This window comes from Pomacea canaliculata, linkage group LG5, assembly GCF_003073045.1.
Source record: "Pomacea canaliculata isolate SZHN2017 linkage group LG5, ASM307304v1, whole genome shotgun sequence".
NCBI classification, from domain to species: Eukaryota; Metazoa; Mollusca; class Gastropoda; order Architaenioglossa; family Ampullariidae; genus Pomacea; species Pomacea canaliculata.
This window is the reverse complement of record NC_037594.1, coordinates 15235690-15254722: the sequence shown is the minus strand read 5'-3', so window position 1 is coordinate 15254722 and position 19033 is coordinate 15235690. Positions and strand designations below refer to the sequence as shown.

Here is a 19033-nt window from a genome sequence, read left to right as displayed (position 1 = left end):
AAGCTTCACGCGATAACGCACTTCTGACGGGGCGAGACCATGATTTGAGTTCGGCGGTTTCTCGGGGGAAATCTGTTCTGTCACGACCAGTGTCAAGATAACAAGTATAGTTGTTCTTCATCGACATTCCTGAACGTCTACAGCACACCAAGTCTCCAAGATGTCCTTTGAACCTTCAAACCACAGCAATCCAAGAAAACTGCCTCGTTCCACCAAATCTTATAGTTTCTTAAAATCCAAGAAAGGTCGTTTGCTGTGTTCCGTTTTCTGTGTTTACTAAAGACCCACTTTAGGGGGGTGGCATAAGAAAAAAAGAGGGTAAAGTGTCATCGATTTCAGCGCATACTAAGTTTTAGCCACATCAAAACTACGACACCCCGCCACTCATCTCTCCTGGGAGAGCAACACTAACCTTTGTTAACAACCATCAAGCTCAGAGGGAGAAGAGCCCATTCTTTTTATGCGTGATGAGGCTTCAACTTTCAAAACATCTCCCGTTTGCTTTGTTCCTCGTGTTGTGGTTTATAAAGTCTTGGGTTCCATGATGTTGAAGGCGGACTGAATTCTGTCTACAAGAGGTCAACGGCGGACGTCAGGAGGGTGACCTAGTTCCATCCTTTCCTTACCTTCCCCAGGAAGCTACCATTAAGCAGGCGGCCTTCAGGGCTTTGGATCCGTTTAGCATCTTGGCTCTAATGTTTACCTTCTGAAGGGCAGACCCAGTAACTTCCCCTTTGTTATGTATGAAATGACTACACGCAGTTTAAATGTATTATGTAGTGTCAGCGCATTTTTCTGAAGTACTTAAACAAAAAAAGTAAGCTTGGGCTTGTTTAGAAACCCTCATTAGTGTGCACTCCCCAAAGACTTGTTAAATGCAATTTAATAATTGGCCACAATCACAAAAGTGAAAACTCTGAAAAGTAGATAACAGGAATGAAAGATGTAAAAGTGTAAAAAAGTAGGGTACAGCATAATTAGTTTACAATTAAATTTTCTAATAAGCTGCAGCTTCATTGTCTGCTACAATGATAATTTGCAGATTCAGTGTCTGCTACATATGAGCAAAGTATTTTAAAGAAATATAAATTTCTAGAAACATCACATAAAGCATACAGATGATTATGGCAAAAAAAAAAAAACAAAAAAAAAAAATACTGGACCACAGACTGCACAGAAGAGAGAGAAGAAAAAATAATTTCACTGAGTGTAAGCCAAGATTTAAATTGTGAAATAAGCTGAGTGGTTAGTTACTGTCACTCTCCACAAATTAGCATGCATGTGTGTAATATTCTCTAATATCTCCTGAGTGCCTAGCTACTGTCACTCTCCACAAATTAACTGTATGAGCACCATGTGGGTATACACACTCATGCATGTGTGTGTAATACTATCTAATATCTCCCTCCTCCTGTTCTTTCTCTTACAAGAAGACAATGAATAATTTAACAATTCTTCTGTGCAGTCTGTGGTCAAGATCCCATCATGTTTCCTGGTTGCCTCTGAATCACACAAAACCCTCAGAAATGAAAAGCTACTTGAACAAACTGTTTGATTTCTTTTTCTTTGAGAGTGAATGTTTGGATGATGACATCCATTCTGGCAGACTTCTCTTTGGGCTCCTGATATCTGCTTGTGAATAAGATTCAGTAATGCTGCTTGAAGAGCCAAATGACCCTAAGAACTGACTAGAGGGTGCAGATTCAGTAATTCTGGATGAAGCAGATGAAGTAACAGTTGCTGAGTGTTCGACAGAGCTCTCCAGTTTCTGAAACATTTACAGTAGCACTATCACAGAATATCACAGAAGAAGGATACTTTAGTCCCTGTGCTGCTTATCATACTCCAAACAAAAATACTTAAAAAATATCCCTGATTGGATGAGCGGCAAAATTAATGTTTTTTTTTCAAAATTTTATAAGCGCACATATTTTTAACTGCAACCATTAGGACTCCAGGTCCAACGTAAAAGCTTAAAATAGTGAAATTAAATCATAAAATACCCACATTTTTTGTAATTATGTATTGACATATCTTGTTTATAGCAACAGTTGTTCATCCATACCTTGGTCCTGCCCCTTTCTCTAAAGAATGAATCCAGCGATACTAATAACAAAAGAGGCAGAAAACAATGCCCAAATGTTCTGTAGACCATGATATGGAAAGCATCAACTATGATTTAATGAAAAAGGCACTCACTACTGACGGTCTTTTGCTGTCATAACTCAATGTGGATAGCATGCATTCCGGGTTTGCCAGCACAGGCTTGTCTGCCTTGAGGGAACTAGCATCAACATTTAACACCTGACTCCCTAATCGGCTGGTGGTTAAGCCAAATCTTGACACCAGAGTAGCAATAACAACTTTGATGTGATTGAACCCAATGTAAGCTGGCAGCTGATCTTTGATACGCGTGAGGCTCCCAATATCTGAAAATATAGAGAAGACCACAAGAATTTCTTCAGTACGTCCAAAAGATCTAAGAAAAGATAAATGTTTCTGCTGTTTCAGAGTGGCGTCTGCATAGTCATTCATCTACAAAGTTAAGAAAAGAACAGACTGTAACATAAAAATAACTGGTCATAATTTACTTTTATGATTTCCAGCAAGTGTCTTTGAAAGAATACACAGCACTAAAAAGCACTACATGCAGGAATGGATTAACTAAATTTTGATATTTAATAGATATTTAAAATAATGTACAATGTGTCATCTATAGGTATTCGCTAATCATCTACCTGGTATTGTGATTTACAAACCAGTAATAATCGTCTCTATGTGGTAACAAGTACTGTGAATGTGACTATCAAATTAAAATATAATTCACAAATTCTGATGCTTTTGGCACTTTTGGGCAGCCTGACCTGAATTAACAGGAGGAGAAAGGATTGTATCTGTGATAAGCGCTTCAAAGGCTGGAGTAACCCCCAAGCCTCTGATGTCTATGGAAAGGCCCAGACGCACAGCTTCACACAGATGATTAATAACTGTAGAGGTCTGCAATCCCCTTAATGAAGCCACTTCCTCCTAGAAAACCAGAGGGGAGATTTCCAATAAACTATCCATGTCAAATGAAGACCATTACACTGCTTCCCACCACCCTTCGCAACCTATGCACAAAGCGAAACAAAAGATTTAACCTATTAATCCATGCTGTCTTGATACCATGCTTAGTTTATAGAAACCTTCATGACTGAAGACTATCAAATGAGTGAAAACAGGAACTGAAGATAGATGTGCACAGCTGAAGAATCCTGTGGAAATTAAATTTTCTGTAAGATAACTTAATTTGAAATGTTGTTTCCCTAGAATGAACACTATTACAGATAGTGGTAATCGCACAGACTAGATATAATGCTATATATATAAAGCTGTACATGTATGTGTGTTTATATATATATATCTAAAAAAAACTGCAACATATGCTACCCACCAAGGACTTGTTCTCCTTAACAAACATCACATAGGATATGCGTTGAGTTTCCGAAAGCTGCCTCAGCTCAGTCTCGAGGTCTAAACTATCCTGAAATAAGAAGTAACAAGTAATTATTAACATTAGTAAAATTTAACCAGTGTTACACATGCTATCATGCTCTTGTTCTTCAGCTTTTTTTAAATTGTTTGTTCCAAACTTTATTTCAGTGGTTGTCTCATTTGGTCATGAGCTCTCAACAAAGGTGGTTAGTTTCAACACATTAGTCAATCTGGTTTTAGCATGACAAAGTCTGGGCTCCTCTGGGTTATCTCGGTATACTGAGGTCTCCTAGCTTTTCCTGCACTCATGTAGAATTAACACTGAAGAATAAACTTGAATAATTGAAAAATATAAATAATAATAAACTCAGAGCACTTGACCAACTGCATATGTGCATTCACAGATGAAAAATTTGCGCATACCTGTTTTAGGGTGTATGATGGAAACTGATCAACTGACAGATTATGCTGAACGCAAAAGACTGAAATAGTCTGCAGAAATGGCTTTCCAAAGTGTTCAGCTTTAGCAGCAGGAAGATCTTCAATTTTTTGGAGCTGTTCAAAACTGCTTGGCCTGGAGAAAACATGCGCATAAACTATACACATAACAGAATAAGGATAGTAATTTCTTTTAAAAAATCACAACAAATGTATTAACATTAATGATCAGTTATTTCGGCTGCTATAACTACTGTCTGCTCTTGTGTAAAAATTGCACTAAACATAGCATTGTCTTACCTCATACGTGCCATGTCAAGCAACACTTTGTTGCTGGCTATGCTATGTGGGGTGAAGCCCATCTCTTCTGCGATTTCGTTGCGTTGCTTGATCAGCTTTGTGTAAAGCTCAGTCTGTTGCCACCAGAAGAGAAAGTATGCATAATAAAGTCGAGAGTTTAAAGAGAAGACATAAAGATATAAAGACTGGGTTGTAGCTACTTTGGTCTCAGAATTTCTACAGAATAAAATATTCCTTTTTATGATTTTTTTTAAATTTTTGCTGTAAAGGTGAGATGATGTAGAACAATGATTCATATAAAGTCCTTTTAGAGGAATCAACATTGGTCAGTTAGGAACTAATGTTTCGGTATAGGTGTGCCCTCATAATCTACATCATTATAATGAAAACTAGGTAATCAGCTACCATCATCTACATCAAGATAAGATGTAACTCAGTTTTCAAGGGGATAACCCTCTTTGTAAAAAGGCAAAGAAACATACTAAAGGGAAGCAACTAAATTAATTCAAGGATGGCTTATCAGCTTGTAGACCTCAAAGCCTTGTACAGTACATATTTCTGGATTTGAAGGTTCTGTCATGCTGTGTTGGAAATCACTGAAAATTACTCAATAATCTGAAAAATGTACAGATTTCACACAAGTCACTTTTAAATTTAACACTTTTATCTTATAAACTGTTTAATAATTGTGCACTTATTAGTTGTTTTCGAAGTCAGATTTCAAAAACAATCTTTGGCATCTAGCAATGTAGTTTGCTGATTCACTTATACAGATAACATGAAAACAAGCATTTTAGTACTGATGATTGTCTGCAGTGTACCATTCTTCATAGACATCCTAGAAATACTGCCAAAGCAGTAATCCTAACATAGTTTGGAACAGAGCACATTACAAGAAATAATGACAACAAAAAAGTGAGAGAAACAGGAATCTACAAGGATCAATGGTGCACAGGGAGTAAAGGAGTGAAAGGAAGAAGAAGTTATGAGAGATGAAACAGTCTTCACATTTATTACACTGATCATAAAGTAATAAAATCTCACTTCTAATTTTGCCACTCGTGGATCAATCTCAGGAACCTGCGGTTTATAGACATCACCCCCACTAATGGTTTTCAAGGCCAAATCTGAAGCTAGGCTTGTGGAAGCATGGCCAGATTCTATACTGTGTCCAGGTATTGCTAGGGTAGTTGCTCCTTGTCTGAGGAGGGTACAATGCAATATATCATATACAAGTGTACCGCTGTCTGCTTATGCAGTTATAAGCTAAGCTTCTTCTAGTTCAATGCTTTTTGTTTAGGGTCTTGCAAGCATGCAGATAAATGGAGGCAGAAGCACAAACATAGAATGCCAAAGAACAACTAAATTGGAAGAAAACAGGGGACATAAAAAGTACACAGATTATACTTATAAATTAAAATTCCTGACTTCATAAAAACTTTCAAGCAGCACTGAAACCAAAATATAAATGTTCCTTAAATTTTAAATTAAAAGTCTACATGCTGCTTTTGCATAAATTTTCCTTTTAGAAACAAAAGTAATGAGAACATAATTGTGATATTTTTGTGCATTATGGTAAACAGGGAAAATTGGGGTGAGGAGGCAGCATACTTCCTGCTGTTAATGACAATTTTCTTAACAGCTGCAGCTCGGAGCTCTGACAGCAGATTTTGATCAGGCATGATCATTAGAGATGGAACATCATTGTTTGATGAGGCCTGTTTCATCCACTCAACAGCTTTTCTACCCAGTTCTGTAGTTGCTCCAAATCCCCCTCGAACTGCACTCTCAACAAGGTAGCCTTCAAACACCAGACACTTGCCTTGAAAAACAGATGTTAATGGGACGTGCTTAAAAACTTTTAATAAAATTGCAAATCATGGTACACAGTTCACATGAAAAAAAAAAAATGTGATGGATCAAATTATGACACTCAAAATCCAAAGTTTTATCTGATGTCTTCTCCTGCATGCTCAGAATAATTACACTTGAACTACTAGAAGTATCCTTCAATTAAGATGCTTCTCTGAGATCCCAATTTTGAATCATTGCTGACATTAGTTATGACTCAAGGCATATCTCAACCATTCCTTCCTTTAGGCCATTCCTTGCATTCCCAGACTCTTTGGCACACGACCTATGTAGTTTATTCCCCACCTTTCTTGAGCAGCTGATCTGGAACATTATCAATGCCTGGCGACTTTTCTCCATTCAGACTATACACAGCTCTTTCGACCTCATCCCAGAGGACGTAGGTCTGCAGGTTCACTGTCTCTAGCCTGGTTGCTTTAGAGGATGTTGGTGTCGGTCTTCAGTTGGAAGTTGTACAGGTCTTTGCAGTACTCAGTCCACTGGTTGAGTACAGCATTGCTTTCTGTGACAAACTGCTGTCTTTGATGACTGAGGTCTTGTCTTGATCTGTCTTAGTGAGAAGTTGGTAGGCCTTTCTGTTGTCACCTTGTGTTATTCCATCCTTTATGTCCCAGCATCGGCTCTCGATCTAATTCTCCCTAGTTGCCTTCATCCCTTTCTTGATGGCACAGTTCACTTCTTTGTATTTGGCAGCGGCTTTGGATCAGCTTTTCTTTGCTCTCTTCAAAGGCCCTCCTTTGGATACAGAGATCTAGAATGTCATTTGTGACCTATGGTTGTTTCTGATTTCTTTGTCATTCAAGGCACCTTGAAGGGTAGCTAACACCGCAGTGGCCAGAGAAAGAACTGGCTTACAAACAATAAAGATTGGACTGGTTGTCTTGTACAGGACCTGTTCAAATCGTCCATAATAGGCAAGAGGGGACAAGACCTGTCAGTTGCCACATCTATCCATGTGCTCCCCACAATGACAGGTGCCAGTCAAGGGAAGACTGACTGACTGAATATTACTTAAAATCTAAACATTCCTCCTTTTTTTCTGAACTTACCTAAAGTTTTCCAAAATGTTTGACCTCTGTGTCTGAAACACAGATTTTAATGAAAGCATTATAATAAATTATAAAAGAAAAAAGTTTCTTTTCTTCAAAGTGCTTGAATGCAACATTGCCAACGCCAAAAGGTAGGTTGTAATTATGAATTAAACATTAACATCCAATCATTCAACAATATGCTTAGTTATTATGAATCTAGGTGAAGTAACGAGGTCCTAGCGAAAATTTCAAAAAGTACTAAAGTCTTTCAGAGCCATTTGTTCTGTGCTTAAAATATAATAGTACACATCATACTTTCCAGAACCATATAGCTTGTGGCGCATGGCATCTTTGCACTTCTGGAGTTTTTGTGATGAAGACCCACAAAGAACTGAACTGGAACAGTCAATCCATACCTGTTCCCTGTGACCTGTTTACACAATGTTCAAGAGTACACGCTATTTATCGTGAAATTCCTTGACAACAGCAGCATTAAGCATAGGAATAAAAACAATCTGACAACACTTTGGAACATTTTCTGAAAAAGCAACAAAGAATGTTATTATCAAAAGATGAGGAAAGAATCATAATACTTTTACAAATAACTATACTGGTAACTGAGAAAACTGATACGTTTAAAAAATAATTCATGCGTCCCTGATGTCCACTACTTTTATTCTTCCACTTTAAAAACTAACTCAACAGCTGTCACCCCCAAAATTACACCCACAGCAGTTTCACAACATTAAATTTGGAAACAGCTTTTATCAGTGGATAATGTTGTTGCCAATGTTGTTACTAAGCGTTGTAGCCATTTGAATGAGGTGCCACCCAGCAGCAGTCAGTGCTATAATGGGTATCTGACTGTGTAACCTGGCTGGTGTTGGTCACAAGGCTGTGACCCATTCTGCCTAGATCATTCTAGCAGGAGAAAGAGTGTGACGGATGCAAAGGAGTTGCTGCCAGGATAGTTTTAGCAGGAGTTGCTGTACATTGTGTTCCAGCATGTCACCATTTGCTTGTGTGTCTGCAAGTGAAGACTATTCATATAGAGCTTTAGATAAAGTGTTTATTTGAAAATATCTTCGATTGCAAGGTCTCATTGTCTTGGAGAGGTTGGCGCCGTAGATTTTGAACAAACTACTGATGAAGACATTGTCGCATGGAACTTGTATTTTGTTGCTCAATTAACCTTCATTTCCACCTTATTTCCACATCTGGTAAGAGATGATGTAAATTAAGAAATCATACCACAAATAAAATAGATGACATGATAATGTGAACTTTCAAAACTTAAGTTTACTGCATGGGAATTCCTGTAAATAAGTGAAGCTATTTTAAATGACTATGAACATATTACTATGATTACACAGAAAAGGACATACTCCAAGCACATTAAAAAGATGGGTTATGCAACCATCTTTAGGACCCAGTGTACCTTTACCTTAATTGCTGTGAAAAGATCCAATGCTTCTTTGCCCATGTCTAAAGGCTGATCTGCTGGAACAAGAGTATCTGCTGTCTGAGGGCTTTCTTCGCTTAAATATTGTTGGTATTTGCTACACTCTAGCCTGTGAAAACACAAGCAAACAAATAAACAAACAAAGAGTGATGAAGGAAACAGAAATAGTGTGCAGCCAATACAAAACTGTACAGCAATTTTCACTCTGTTATTAAAAATACATGACAGCAGTGCAAATCTCAAAATAATGTTCTGGATTACCAAACACAATTCAATTCCAACGTTAAATGGGTGTTAATAATAAAATATTCCATGTTGTAACGGCACAACAAAAGTAATAACGAAACAAGTGCTTCTGTTTAAGACTTTCAACACCGGAACTGAGGAATGTGTAAATGTTTGTCTTTTCCACAAAGGGTCCATAAATTTCAGAAATGCCCCTAATGACATTCTTAGATACAAACAAGGCAGTACAGCATATACCCTGATGGAAATCTTTGGTCATGGACAAAATGAGATGGACAGTCATACACCTGAGAATGTGCGTAAAAGTTCAAGATATTTAAACTAATTACATATTTCAAGAGAGTTCACTTCTTTATGTGTGCAAATGATTAGCTCTTGTAAGTGCAGAACAAGAATAAATACCTCTTTCTACAGTTATCACAACAGTTTTGTGTTCCTCCAACTTCCAAGGAAGAATTTCCTTCAAAATGGGCAAGTAGTAGTCTAAGAAAGAAAATTCATGCATTGTACCACTTTGAAATAAACTGAAACAAGTATTATCTATAGTAATATTATTTAAGGACTTTGTCTACTGTATGCTATAAGCTCCAGCTTTAGTTTGTTTTTTAAAAAGACAAAAGAATTGGTGAATTTCCTACAGGGTTCCTAGGGATCAGGGATGGAGCCAAGTAAGGACCTTTTAAGGACCTTTCATGCATTCGTAAGGACCTAAGTAACAGTCATCAATGCCTAAGTTTTTCTCACGTACCGTCGGAAAAAGGTATTATTTATGAATCTTTGGTCTTCTCTATGTTCTGAAATACAAATATTACTATTCTAGTAATAAATAATCAAAGAGTTAATTTTGCTGCCTATCTGCCATATTTAGATAACTTAAAAGGTCTCCTTAGCGCGCTGATAACATACACAGTTAATGTTCTAAGTTTTCTAGAACTCTAAGTAATAATAATTGCAAAACCTGAAAGCCATTCTTTAGTGTAATACAAAAGTCAGTTCATGTCTCTCTCACACACAAACTCAAAAGGGTGGGGGGATTGGTGTTTTATGCTGTGCCAGCAACCAAGGCTACATCACGGCAAGGCAGCCAGCCCTGTAAACAGATGCCACGTGCAGAGAAAGACAGAGAAAAACAGCGTGCCCAAAACGAGAGCTGAACCCAGGACAGCCATCCTTCACTGTATTGGTGACAGGCGCTAACCGTTGCACCACCGGACCGCCTCTCACTCAAAAGGGGAGAAAGAAATAAAGCTATGTACAGTACTAGAAGATCAAGGCTCTGGTTCAAGAAAGAGATATCCTACAACAGTATATGAACAAATAAGCAAGCAAATAAAGAAAAGAAACAAACGAACAAAATAAGGAATATGCAACGCTAAAGACAAGATGCAAGGAAGAACCTGTAACTGTAATCTGTTCTGGTTTTATTGTCATCAACTTGTGGATCTACATCTTTTAGTTCCTTTGTGTGCTGGATTGTCTGTGGCTTTCTGCCTTTTTCCTTACAGAATGGACAGATGAGATCAAAGTTATTGTTGACTAATGGTTTCCACAGCCTGGTACTTTCTTCACAGCCTGTTATTTGTACCATTCATTTCTACAATTGTTGTCTATCCAAACAGTGTTTTGTAAACACTTGTTTTCATGATGCAATGGTTCACTTTGCTTCAACTTAATTACTTGGATGCTTTGATGAAGCGATTATACTTAACTCCAAAGTCTGATGCCACTGATTGGATGCTCCCTGTTGCAAAGTGGTTGATAGAAAAGCGCACCATACAAGTGCAATCTTATTACGCTAATTTAATGCGCATTGAGTGCTGATATTGCTGCAGGAAGGCACTTATTACTCATTCAAATGAAAATATAAAAAAATTCTTTTTCCTATCTTTTACCTTTGTTATTAATCACCGTCTTCAGCTTCAATCAAAGTGACACACATAAATACCTGCGTCGGCATGATGCAGAGGAAAGATACTGCTGCATCTTGTTCAGCATCTGCTGTTTGTGCTCTCGAAATCCAGGGTTTGTGATCTGACTAATAAACTGCCTGAAAGGAATTATAGATATATTGTAATTCTTTACAATGACACAAATATACATGCTTATCTTTGTAAAATTATGATCTAGGAGTTTATTCATTACTGTATAGAAGACATAAGTCTTGAAGCCTCATGATCCTTGCATGTGAGGCTTAATATCACCTTTTCCCACGATCAACAAACTACTATCATGACACAAAAACATGGAATACGCAATGCTGTAAATAAAGCAATATAAAACTACCTGCTAATATTAAAATCTGAACTGGAATAGAAGACATGACAACTGCTTGGCAGGCCATCCCTTCCAGCACGCCCCACCTCCTGATAGTAGGATTCAATGTCCTTTGGTGCTGCATGATAAACATTTTTAAGTCTGTTGTAATGCAAAACAATTTCTAGACTGTACAGGAGGGAATGGCATGAGGTAATAACAAAAAAGTCCTACCAACTATACAAGTCCCTCACCGAGACATCAACACAAGACCTATACAGCTTACAGCGAAAGCAGATGCTTTAAAGCAACCAGACTAGAACAAATGAACCTGCAGACCTACCAGTCCTACGTGAAAAGCTAGAAAAAGAAGTACACATTCTGAAAAGAAGAAAGTCACAGTGTTGACAACATCCTAACATAGCTGCTCAAACATGGTGAGGACGAAACAGCAAAGGTCCTCACTGCTCTGGGCAAAAGAGTCTGGAAACACAAAGTGCCAAAATGATGGACAAAGTCACTAGTCAGTCATGTTCCATCTTTAAAAAAAAAAAAAAAAAAAAAAAAATCAGCCACCCAATTAAAGGCATATAGATTTGCCCCTGGGTAACTCCTATAAAAACAATCTGACTTCAAACCAGGCTGGAACACCAAATAGAAGCACACCCGAGCAAATCTTCAACAGCCACATCCTGATAATGAAGCATCTTCAGGATTAGCAGGACCACTATTATAACTTCATTGATTTTAAAAATGATTTTGACAGAGTCTGGCACAAGGGGCTATGAATGTGATGCAAAAATTCAACACTGAAGAGGGTCTCATCCAAGTCAAACCAAACAGGATCTTTCTTCCACAAAGGTCTGTCAATGGCTCCCCCCATCACCTAAGCTGTTCAATATCTCTTATGATGAACACCATACATGAAGCCATCACACCTACATTTTCATAAATGGAAGGCAAATTTGCAGCCTACACTTTGCAGATGACAACAGAGAAACTGTAAGACCTTACCAACAGTGTGACAAAATGCATATGGAGTAGCAATGACAGAAAATGTCTCCAAGGATAGCTCAAAGAGCCACCCTCTCCATAACAACAGGTTTACTATGAAGTACAATCTGTACAAGTTCCTTATAATGCCAATCCTGAAAAATAAGGACGCTGCTTGCTGAAACTGAGAGAATTCAGGTATTTGAGAACAAGTGATGGAGGAGGCACTACAACAGTCCACCCTGAAACAGGTGTCACATCAAGAAAGAGGTTTGTTGCAACCAAGATTCATATGGTCTCAGATAAGGCCATGCAGTAGTTTTCATGTGAATTCAGACACGAGAGAATGAATGCAATTTGTCAGATATCTGAAGGTTAAAGAATGTACTAGAAGGTGACAGCATTGCGTTCACCTGTGAGATTGGTAGGCTACCTCATCATTTAGTGCTTTGATTGTTGAGAGAGAAGGATGTTCCCGCCAGTTTCCAAACAAATTAGATACACTAGATAAGGTTTAGCATTTTGGTAATAGTATTATATAAAACTTTTGGTGATAGTATTGTGTAAAATTTATTGTTAGTATTTTGTAACTTTTGGAGCAAATATTGTTTATCACTTGGTGCAAGTGTGGTTTAACTTTCTTAAAGACAGACCTCATATTTTTTACTGAAAACATGAGAAAAACTGCTTTTTTATAACTTGAATTGTATAAAGAAAGCAATAGTGAATAATGGATAAAACTTACTGGAATTTTGAATATTTTTGCATATTATGCCACACAAATCACCAAGGCTTTGTAAATAAGACTTACCTCCATAATGGATGACTTTTCTAACATCTGGTTTGTCAATGCCCATCCCAAAGGCAACAGTTGCCACTACCACCTATACGTTCAAAAAGGAGTCAGTCAATTTAATGGAACCACTATGACAGGATGATTATTTACAGGCAAAAAATAATGAAAAAAAAAAGGGTAAGAGACTACAAATTTGCTTTTATTTGAACACATAGTATATACAAGATAAAATGCATTATATGTTTCATGAGAGCAGATATCTCAATTTACTGTGATCACTTGAAATGCTTTAAGATATTGAACTGCTGGGAGATTAGAATTTGCCACCCATTCTGTGTATGCTACGACCACATGCTAGATGAGTACGGCACCTGAATGTGATCATTGATGAAGCTTTTGTGTGCTTGTTTCCTTGAAGTCAAAGACAAACCTGCATGATACGGCAAACATGCAACACCCATTCCTGAAATAAGACAAACCACATAAAACTTTTGTGTCATATACTGTCTTTGACAGCAACCCAAAATTACAGTTAATACATCCTGGAAGTCTATAAATGCTGGTTCTATAAGTCTATAAATGCTGAACGTAGCTCTGATAATGTATTTCTGAAACTGGATTAGGGATATATCTTATTAGGATAAAGAGGATTAATTACCAAAAATGACGAGTCATCAATACACATAAAAATAAACTTTTAAAAAAAGAAAAATAGTCGATTTAATGCATAAATACATAGAACACAAAGAAATAAAAGGAATCATTGGGCAGTTTTCTTCATTGTTCTTCCTATACGCAAGGCAGAACATCTACTGGAAATAGTGTTGTCTATACATGTGGTTGTGTCATCTTAGAAACCACTGATACTGCCACCAAAAAAGCACCTCATCATCAAGTGAAGGGCAGAAAATATGTTCGGATGCTACAATTAAGCCTAACTTCTCTTAATAATGACGAAGAAGCAAATGCATAAAGAAAACAGACCTCTGAGTGTGGCCGCAATGTCCATTGTAACTTTTTTGGTAGGGCAATAGATGATCGTTGGGCCACTGAACTGGAAGTCATTTCCATTCTTCTCCAAATGAACCTTCAAGTCATTTGAAGGGTAAGATTTGCTTGACACGGATAAGAACAAATTGGGTCTGCCAAAAAAATTGTAAGGACCTTAGGCAAAATATAACATTTATCCTTCTCATGTCATGAATAAATTTAGTAGCATATTTAATTCAGAAGCAAAAAATACAAATTAAAATTTACTGGTCTTCTAAAGGACATCTAAATGCATACATATATGTACCTGAATGTAAATTACACAAAGTATTTCAGCTTTAAAAAAAAATAAAAATCCCCCTTTCTTTCTTAAGATAGTAAACTACTTAAATAATGACTAATTTTTATATCCCTGTTTCACCCTTTGAGCTTTATACATTTAAACTGATCATATACAGTTCAGAGAAAAAAGAAACCTATATTGGCAGACAAAAAAGAAACTGACCAGTACAAAATGACATTTTTAGCTTGCCTGTCAAAGCCTGTGCACACGATTTTGGGAGACCTGAGTTTCAAGCTGCGGCAAATATCAAGCTGTACTTTCTGAGTAGCTGTGGCAGTCAAAGCCATGACAGGTACCTATTTTGAACACATTTATTCTCTTCTTGAAAAAGTATCTTCTGTCTAAGAATCTTTAGCAGCCAATGTCAAACATTCAAAAGTTTTAAAAAGACAATATTTTATTATTGCCACTTGGTTTGCAAAGATGATGATGAACAGGCATTTAAACATGTTTAAAAGGAAAGACTTAAGTGGTCACATGTAAACTGTTCAATATTACACAAATGAATGTATGTCATCAGAACGACAAAGCATGCCTTCAAAGCACTAAATTACTTTTGTATCTACAAACACACCTCTGGAAAAGATTCCTTTAGGCACCCTAAACAGCGATAAGCAGCACGAAAGTCATGACCCCAATGAGACACACAGTGAGCTTCGTCAATTGCAAACAGGCCGATGCCTACAACATGAAATAAGACCTATCTGATGAAACAAAGTACTTGATGAGTAGGAAATAGGAAATGCAAAAATATAAATTATAATAAATAAAACAAAAATAACTCAAAGTCTTTCTAGGATCATCCTAAAATATGAAATTGTAGAAAAATTATCATTACGATACTGACCAACAGTCTTTTGAAGTTTTATCAGGAAGTTGACAGAAGAGCTGGTAAACTCAGGAGTTATATACAGCAGACAAAACCGACCGCTGCATTGATAGCAAGTTCAGAAATATTTTTTTAAAAAAATCATTAGATGCATTGCATGGGCAAATAGCAATGTTTAAAAAATATTTCTCTTTTAAAAAACAAACAAGCTATTCTAAACTTGCTAAAACAGTATTAACATCAATGACCATTTTTATCAGCTTCAGAGCCAGCTCAAGATGTTTACATGCAAATTAGAAAATCTTAAAAATAAAATGAAGGCAAATTGTTTTAAGCAGTTTGTATTTAAATGAATTGATACTGACAGAATTATTGAAAAAATCACACGGACAACAAATGAAGGCACAGCAACAACGCTTAAGTTAAGAATAGAATTTTATTTCCTTATATTTTTGATTACCGTAGCAGGTCTTCTTTCACACTTGCTGGATTCTCTTGCGCAGATCCCAGCAGACAAGCCTCAATGTTTGCTGCCCTGTTGTTGAAGGGTATGGTGGAAAAAATCCAGATTATTTTTATTCTTTGCAGTGAAGCAATGATGCAATGTTACTCCTAAAGTGTTTAATGGTTTATTCAGCTTCAGAAACAAATTTCCTGAGCCCACGTTTTCTTCTTTGTTTCTTTTTTAAACAAAAACCTAACAGTTCTTTCAAAGTGAAAATGTGCCCTCCATTAAGCAGTTTTTTTTTTCCTTAAAATAAAAATAGGAAAATAAAAATTTCTTCAAAGATTAATCATTATACTGGGTGAGAACTTGTATTTAAAGAAAAGCAAAATAAGCTCACTGCATGCAACTAGTTACTTTTATGTTTGATTTTCTCCTTAAGTATTCACGTTATTTGAATCCTTACTTCAGAGCAAGCACCTGATCCTCCATCAACGATATGAGAGGGGAGATAACTACTGTCAGGCTCTTGCTGTAGACTGCTGGAAACTGGTAGCACAAACTTTTTCCGTAACCTGTTTCCACATAAGAGCATTTCTTTTCAAAGTTTTTGCATACTGGTTAGCAATCAAAATGAAGGATCATCATTAATGCATCACTTTATCATTTGATTAGTTTATCCATGTGTTCAAATCAAAATTAATATAATATTTTAGACTGTGTTATTATATTTCAATAAGTGTAATATGTATAAGTTAACAAAAACAACTTTACTACTAGAAGCAATGACATTTTAAAAAACTCTGAAATGACATAGGATTATTCAATTTATTGACTTTAAAATATTTTGTTTTAATGCATTTAAAATAGGTTATTGAATAGTTATTTTGATTCTTTATTACTTTTTTAATTTTCTAATAAATTACTTTTTGATTAAAGTATAAAGATTAAATCTTCAGTATAAGTTTTTCAAGTAAGTAAAGAAATCTCCAGAAGATTTTGTTCACCTGTTGCCATGATGACGCATATGTCTTTCTTTTCATTCAGGACCGAACTGATGATTTTCCACTGCAAGCTGCAACCAAGACTTTCTATCCACCACAATCCTAAGTTTTACACATGGAACTCTATGGTTGTACCCCAAAAGATTTTTCAGTTATAACCAATTGTAAAGTAACTTGTAAGCAATTTACTAAAATTAAGAGATTTACTATTTTAAATTAAATATTAAACATTATGTATTGAAATGTTTCTTTTATATAGAGCATTTGTACAATTCACTTTAGCAATGATATTATCTTTTAACACACAGACACGCACACACAAGTAAATATACACACACTAGAACCATGTTTCATGCTTGAAAAAAAAAATGTATAACTTACGGCCTAAATTTGGAATATCCGAAGAACTTCTTCAAAACTTTAGAGTAAGATGGATCCAATAGCTGATTTTCTGAATCTATAGATAAGACACCATTGATGAAAAACAAAGATTAAGTACTATTTGTATTATTTAAAACATTCATCTGTTCAGTTATTTAAACCCACATGTGCCACCAGAAATGGACTGACCATCTAGTTTTTCTACAGCAAATGAATAAAAGGTATTTAAGTTTTTTTGGAAACCATTTTTATATCTTCACAAAACAAAAAAAAATTTTCTGAAAAGGCTTGAACTATTCCAAATTTATATCTTAAAGATTTCAAATACATTACTGCAAAGAAGACATGGTAGATCTATATTCAAATCAATGAACACAATACTCTGATTAAAATATAGCATGCATTTTTCGATGTCAGCAAAAATGAACCTAATTTCTAATTTTACCATCATCAGCACAAGGTTCTGGATTCATAAACTCTGAATACTCTTCATCAGAAGCAGGTTCTGGAATCTACAAAAAAATGACTGGTTCTGAAGCATGCAGCTGTAGCATACCATAAACATCAGTTGGTAAAGTAATGGAAAACATTACTATATATGTTAATTCTGTTCTCAATCTCATCATACAATATTTTCTAACGACTGAGTATTACATAGTCTACTTTAACTGGTAACATTTCCCTTAAACATGTATAGTGATAAAACCATGCCCACATAATGAAACTTTGAACTGTAACAGAGTTAAGTATTCTGGTTACATACCTTTACATATGTAAAAGTAATGATTATTTCAAATATATATTACTGTTTTTTTCTGATTTTTTATTTATTCTTCTTGTATTTTAAAAATGTTTTAGAATGTGCATGCAAACATAACCATGGAAAAAAAGGTAAAATATAATTTAGCTATTGTTTACATTTTACTGATTAGAAATTTTAAGATTTTTAAAGTTATTCAATGGTTTTCTGGAACACTTCATTGATGCATATTGTGAATTTGGTGTTTTATGTCCCCTGCGAAAAAGTTAATCATTTTGAATATGAAACTAAAAACGCTAATATCAAGATAAAAAAATTACAATTATTATGTATAAATTGATTTGCATGCTGATTATTAAACAAATCCTGTTGAATACTTAAAATAAAACTGATGGTTGGGTACATGCAATGCATTATATACAGCCTGATTTTGGTTTGATGCGGGAAAATTCCTCCACCTTTTCATACAATCTACAGTTTCTTCAGCGAAGTCACTGAGATATAGAAATCAATGCCACTAACCTCTTCTATTTTGATATCTTGTCTGCTCCTTGGTTCTGTTTCTCTTTGGTTATCTGCACAAGACATAATGCTTGGCGATGACTCGTTTTCATTCAAGTCGCAATCACTAAGTGCATCACTTTTTGTATCATCCAAATCAACTGTTGTATCTGAATCTTTATCCGAGTGAGGATTTTCGTCGATCTGGCTTTTTGTGGTCATATTCACCAAATCATTTTCTCCTATGCATACAAGTTGTTGTGCGGACATCGATGCCTCGTGTACCGATAACTCGTTTTCATCCAAGTCCCAGTCGCTAAATGCATCATCATTAAGTGGATCATCAAACTCAACTGTTATATCTGAATCTTTATCCGAATGAGGATTATCATCGATCTGGCTTTTTGTGGTCATATTCACCAAATCATTGTCTCCGATGCATAGAAGCTGTTGTGCGGATACCAATGCTTCGTGTGCCTTCAGAATGAGGTCCTTGACCTTCATGTTTCCTAATGCACTACCTTTGTTTTGAAGGATTTCAAGTATGCAAACAGTTTTTTTCTGAATCGTTTGCAGTGTTGCTTCTAAATCCATGATCGAGATGCCTTCCAATGCCTGCTTAATTTTTAGTTACGGAAATGTAGATCTGAGCTGCAACTACACTCTGTAGGTTCCCGTTCATCCTAAGCTACAGACTAAGCCGGCCTGCGACTTCTTCAAATCACTACATTGCTCTAACGTAAATTTTAATACATTTAGTCTGATAAACATTGCACATGTTAGTCCCAGCATTTCCCGCAATTTACAATTTTCACGACTTTCAGCTGTAAAGACTTATACAGGGGAGGTCACCAAATGAACTTTGGGATATTTTTTTAAAACTCTTCGCATGTTGGCATTTATAAAGTTTAAATC

The 19033-nt window shown here is 36.0% G+C and overlaps 1 protein-coding gene across 1 annotated transcript; it reads right to left on the bottom strand.

Annotated features, from left to right (window-relative positions):
- Positions 1 to 866: 866 nt before the first annotated feature.
- LOC112564012 (Werner syndrome ATP-dependent helicase homolog) lies at positions 867 to 18938 on the bottom strand. Its single transcript, XM_025238529.1, has 26 exons — positions 18140 to 18938; positions 17303 to 17369; positions 16858 to 16933; positions 16480 to 16547; positions 15939 to 16047; positions 15488 to 15562; positions 15046 to 15128; positions 14773 to 14879; positions 14388 to 14494; positions 13850 to 14007; positions 13237 to 13328; positions 12881 to 12953; positions 11107 to 11215; positions 10769 to 10870; positions 9226 to 9306; positions 8560 to 8686; positions 7424 to 7545; positions 7134 to 7165; positions 5824 to 6034; positions 5257 to 5413; positions 4213 to 4325; positions 3898 to 4048; positions 3434 to 3523; positions 2865 to 3027; positions 2200 to 2429; positions 867 to 1768 (listed from the first exon to the last, which is right to left on the bottom strand). Exons 1-26 carry the CDS (start codon positions 18710 to 18712, stop codon positions 1535 to 1537), a joined length of 3510 nt encoding a protein of 1169 aa, XP_025094314.1. The 5' UTR covers positions 18713 to 18938; the 3' UTR covers positions 867 to 1534.
- Positions 18939 to 19033: the final 95 nt, after the last annotated feature.

Coding starts and splice junctions, on each gene's coding strand:
- LOC112564012 (XM_025238529.1), bottom strand. CDS start 18,712: ATGGATTTAGAAGCAACACTGCAAACGATTCAGAAAAAAACTGTTTGC. Junction 14,495..14,772: donor TAAAGGAATCTTTTCCAGAG/GTGTGTTTGTAG, acceptor TGTTCAAAATAG/GTACCTGTCATGGCTTTGAC. Junction 4,326..5,256: donor CACGAGTGGCAAAATTAGAA/GTGAGATTTTAT, acceptor TGGTGGCAACAG/ACTGAGCTTTACACAAAGCT.